This window comes from Octopus bimaculoides, chromosome 2 (genome assembly GCF_001194135.2).
Source record: "Octopus bimaculoides isolate UCB-OBI-ISO-001 chromosome 2, ASM119413v2, whole genome shotgun sequence".
Classification (NCBI taxonomy): Eukaryota; Metazoa; Mollusca; class Cephalopoda; order Octopoda; family Octopodidae; genus Octopus; species Octopus bimaculoides.
Window position 1 is genome coordinate 162,098,655 of NC_068982.1, and position 5,543 is coordinate 162,104,197.

General features: G+C 33.5%; 1 protein-coding gene across 7 annotated transcripts in view; it reads left to right on the forward strand.

Moving 5' to 3' along the window:
* Positions 1 to 5,543, forward strand: part of LOC106875262 (kalirin) — a 551,716-nt gene that overhangs the window by 359,684 nt on the left and 186,489 nt on the right. For 6 of the 7 annotated variants that reach the window (XM_052965684.1, XM_052965686.1, XM_052965690.1 and 3 more), the window contains 2 exons: positions 818 to 917; positions 3,323 to 3,373. In XM_052965684.1, the coding sequence (XP_052821644.1) occupies positions 818 to 917; positions 3,323 to 3,373 (151 nt within the window). The remainder of the gene's footprint in view (positions 1 to 817; positions 918 to 3,322; positions 3,374 to 5,543) is intronic. The other variant, XM_052965687.1, reaches the window with a different exon arrangement.

Genomic DNA, 5,543 nt, shown 5'->3' on the forward strand with positions numbered 1-5,543 from the left:
TATATATATATATATATATATATATATATATATATGAAGAGAGAGTGGGGTACAAGCATGGCTGCGTGGTTAAGAAGTTCATGTTGGAATGACATGGTCTAGGGTTCATTCGCAGAGTGTGGACACTGTCAGTTAATAACTTCTATTGTAGCTGCAGGTTGACCAATGCTTTGTGAATGAAATTTGGTAGATAGAAACTGAAAGAGGGTCATATATATTTGTGTGTACCTGCATTTCCCTTGTCTTATCATGTGCATATTGCCAGTAATCAAAGAATCACTGTTCACACAAATGCTAAAGAAAGAGCATCTGGCTGTAGAAAAATCTACTTTGGCGAAGTTGTCTAATCAATGCAAGCATAAATAAGTGGATATTAAGATGATGATGATGAAGACAGTGACAGTGGCATCAATGCATAGTTGTGTGTTTATGAAATTCATTTTGAAATGACATTGTTTTGTACACGTTCCTGCTGTGTAGACCTTGGGCAAGTGACTTCTGTTACAACTTCAGGCTGACCATTGTATGTGCATATGTGTATATGATTTTTATATGTACTCATTGACATTACTTATGTAAAGAACAATGTATAGATATGCTGAATGAAAATATCTTACTTGAAAAACAGGTATCAGTTGGTGATAATAGGAAAAGCATCCAGTCACAGAAAATCTGCTTCAATAAGTTTCATTTAACTCTTGCCAACATGCACAAATGAATGTAAAAACAATGTTGATGACAATGACATATTCATCTTAATTTATGAAGCATTGACTTTAAATGGTAATTTTATTATTTCCATGTTTTCTCTCAACAGATTCCTCCAGTAATTCCAATGAGCCAAGTCCAAATGCTTCAAATGCTTCACTTAATAATTCTTCAGCATCCCCTGTTACCAAAAGACGCAGTAGTTTCCGGTAAGTGCCATCTCCATAGTAGAGTGGTTAGTTTCCCCCTCGTTATCATTACTTGAGATTATTGTAATACTGTCTTTTTGTGTTAATGACTATAATGAAAAAATGATATTAATCCTTCTATCTTTGTATTTTAGTGATTTCAGGGATTTTGTTTTCTATAACTAGTCACAGACTTATTGTTCTTTCAACTTGACATTTATTTAACCAAAATCCCATTCACAAATTACGGATAAAAAATTTTTAATTCTTTGTATGTGTGTTATGCGGAGGGCTGTAGCCTAGAGGTTAGGGTATTGCATTCACAATTGCAAAGTTATGGTTTCCATTCCTGGACTGGGTGGTGCATTGTGTTCATTTCATGTTACTCTGTGATCACTTTGACATCTGACCTGTGGCGCACCATGCAATGTAGATTTAATGGAGGATGGGAGCTGATGTGCAGCGCAAGCGTTTGACCACTATAAACAAGTCATCTGTACAGGTTGTTCAGCAAGAAGTTCTGGAGCCCTTATCTGTCTTTTACAATGGGAGAATCCACAACACATGAATATTTCTGGAATGGAGAATGGGTTAGAAATATTGTTAATCAGGCACCAAAGTCCTTTTGTACATCCAGGAAATAGAGGTAGCTGTTATAATGTAGATATATGATGTTGTCTTTGAACTTTGGTGAAAAAGATGTTTTGTGAAACAGTGTTCACTGTAAAGACTGACCTACTGTATGTCTATTTCAGTTTCTACTTAAAAACAGCATTTTATCTGATTTATCTCAGTAATATCTTTCAGAAAAGCAGGAGTCCTCCCTTGAGGTTGTTAGTGAAAAGACAACATTTTGATATTGGGTGGAAGAATCAGAGTTGATCTCTGATGATTGGGTGGAAAAACCAAAATTGTTCTTCGATAATTCAGCAAATTGTCAGGAAAGGAGCAATAAATACACTACAATCTTAGGCTTTTTTACTTTTGCCTATTGTATTATCACTGTAGTGGTACCCTTTCATTCTGCCGAACTAGCAAGCTGCATACTACTAACACCCCATCTCTTCCTCTCATCACCTACATTGTGTCCCTTTCTCAAGTGTTACATTAACTGCTTTATCTTGTCCTGTCCTACACTCTCAATGTCAACTCACTGAAATTCCCTCCTCACCTATGTTTTACCTGCAGGCATCAACTTTATGATGTTCAAGCTGAATATCAGTTTTGTTGAGTCATGGAGGGCCTGATAAGATATTGAACACTGGTATTAATCTCTAAATTGCAGAGAATACTACACTCTATTTTGTTCACTACACACACTTGTGGGATTGACTTTAAAATATTCACTGGTTCAATATCTATCAGTGGTTATTAGTCATATAGACATATTCAAAACTATATAGGACATCATTGCTAATCCCCTTTACATAAAAGACTGAACAATACTTAACCTGGACATAACATCATTTTTGAATCCTTCTGGTCTCTCTGGCTACAAAATTCCATTATCACGTTCAAACACCACATACAACCTTTTCATCCCTTCCCACCCCACACCCCACATACATTTGTAAAACATTCTTGCTGGATGAATTAATGGTTCCTATGATTTCCATTTTTAATATTAAGCTTATTTTTCATCTGAGAAAAATTATAAGTAACCATGTTCATTTTCTCCTTCCCTTTCTTTTATCTTTCATCAATCCCATCCTCATCATCACTAACATTTAAAAAGAATTCTTTAAGAATTGAAAGTTAATAAAACAAATTTTGCTAATAGTTTGGTGAGATCCCTCCTTCAGGATTCCATGTATTTTCTTACAGCTGATATACCACTTCATATATTCATCTCTTTGTTTCATGGCTACCGGAATTAATTCTGTATATTTAAAAGTAATTCAACAGCACTAGAAGGAAATACTTATGAAACTAAGAAAATTTAAAACATTAGAGCCCCAATGAATTTACCTTATTTAAAGATGCAAAAATTAGCCCAGTCTCTTAAAGAAGAGGATTAGAGTTAATTGAATAAAAGATCTATAATTTGAAATCCTGAATAGAAACTTGAAAACAAAACTGTAGTTGAGAGATGAAGCATTACTGATATCCTCCCATCTTTATTTTATTATCTACCTATTTTACAGTTATAAAATTTTATCACACTTTTACTCAAACACAGGTCACATTTTTCCAAAGTTCCTGTTTAGAATATTAACCAATTTTATGTACTTTTTTTTTTTTTACTATTAACCAAATTGGAAAGAAGTGTGGAATTACACATGAAACAAATGAAAATATATTTCTAATATATATCACCTGTATATAAAAGAATATCATAGAAAGCTCAATTGTTTTCTTTTAATTTTTGGCATGCCATTTTTCCCATATATATATATTTTCAAACTTGGTCATTATTCATTAAATAGGATGCCAAAATTCAAAACCAGGACCATGCCTACTTCAGCAAAACCGACAAGGTATGAAAATAAATTTATCATATTAAAAACAGGATATGACTAGTCTAGCTTCCAAGAGTGGTAAAGATCCTCCTTATAGATTTTCAGCCCAACACAAGTGAAGGATCTCAATGCTTGCACCACTCCACACATCAGCAAAGTGCACTTAGAGTTCTTTTCTCATTCTTAACAATCAGCAAAAGGGGAATGTCATTAAATGGTTTTCAAACTAGTCATTGCATGGCAACTCTCTTGCAGAAATCCCACTCAAAGGAAATAATATCTAACAAACTGCTTGCTTTCTAAGTGTCTTTTAAATAATTTCTTTCTTTTTAAATTTCATATCTGCTAAACTTTATATTTGTTTCAGTGTTTGCATGTTGACAATCAAATAGAGCTTTTCTTTTTCATTTTGTTTTACCCAATTATAGTAATACTCTATGGCTTTTTGTAATTTTACTCAAATTCATATCTAAACCAGCATCCACAATCACTGCAGTAAATTGATAGAAAAATCTACAAATAAAGTATATGTACTTTGATAAAAACCAGTTTGCCAGGATGAGAGATACATATCTTGTGGGCTTTTCATTTTAGAAATATTATTCCAGCCATCTTAGAATCTGTTTATCACAACATTCTCTGTATTTTCATTGAAATTATTACCAACACATAAGCAATACTTTACTTTTCTGTTTCATTGTCAAGTAGTTTTAGAATGGTTTAATTGTTTTAAAAGCATGTTTAAGCTTTAATCTGCTGCAGTTTTTTTAAACATTGGCTCAACAGTTTTTTGTTTTATTTCTGCCTGTTTATTATTGTTATTGTTATTATTATTATTATTATTATTATTATTATTATTATTATTATTAATTTTATGCTTTATTATTGTTGTACTAGTTTTTATTACTTTTACATTATTATATTTAACATTTCAGTTTTGCTTATGAAATCTGATTAACCCCCTAGTTAAATTTAAGCATAGACTTGAGTGGTGCTGGTCAGCTCTCCTTGAACAGACCTGAACTTAGTGTTTAAATCTGATGTCTGTCCCCAGCAGTACCAATTACAAACACAGTGTAGCATAACTATGACTCGGGTTCTTATAAACTCAACTGATAAATTCATTTTGTAACTGAATATACAGCAATTCTGTCTTTGGTAGCACCCACATACATATTACACAACTTGGAATCAACAAAAGACCACAGTTTATGCTGGTTGATATTATTGAGAGAATAAGCAGCTCTGTACATATTTCATCATCATAATCATTATCAATATCAACAAAAATGAGACAACACACACATAAACACGCACACAGTATTGAACATTAGTATCTATCTCATCCTCATACATTTAATTTCATATTCTAAATTTTATTATTCTTCTGCCTTTGAAATGTTTTGAATTAAATGCAGCTATTTAGTGTGTGTACCATTGAGACAACTATATATTTCCGTTTCTTAACAAATATCTTTTTGTGTTATCATCACCATCAATATCTAGAATAAATTCTTGAAAACTTTTCCATATGCATTAGATGAAATTTAGTGAAGTAGATTTTTATCTACCACTTTTTACATGTCACCAACTCTCACCTTTTCCAAGCCAGGTGGTATTTCCCCTAGTCTGAATTTTTTTTCTTCATGGTGACATTTGTTGACTATTAGCAGGTAAGTCAGACCGAGGGTGCACACATGTACACACACACACAAACACACACATTTTTAGTTTCTGTCTACTAAATTCACTCATTAGGCTTTGGTTGACTTGGAACCAACTTGCTCAAGTTGCTGCACAGTCAGATTGAACTTGAAACCATGACTATACATGTTAGAAGGGGAAAAAAAATTTTATTGCAGAAAATATCAGAGAAACAGTTGTGGCTGTGTGGTAAGTAGCTTGCTTACCAACCACATGGTTCCAGGTTCAGTCCCACTGCGTGGCACCTTGGGCAAGTGTCTTCTACTATAGCCTCGGGCTGACCAGAGCCTTGTGAGTGGATATGGTAGACAGAAATTGAAAGAAGCCCGTTGTATATATGTATATATACTTGTTTGTGTGTCTGTGTTTGTCCCCCCAACATCACTTGACAACCGATGCTGGTGTGTTTACGTCCCCGTAACTTGGTGGTTTGGCAAAAGAGACTGATAGAATAAGTACTAAGCTTACAAAGAATATGTCTTGG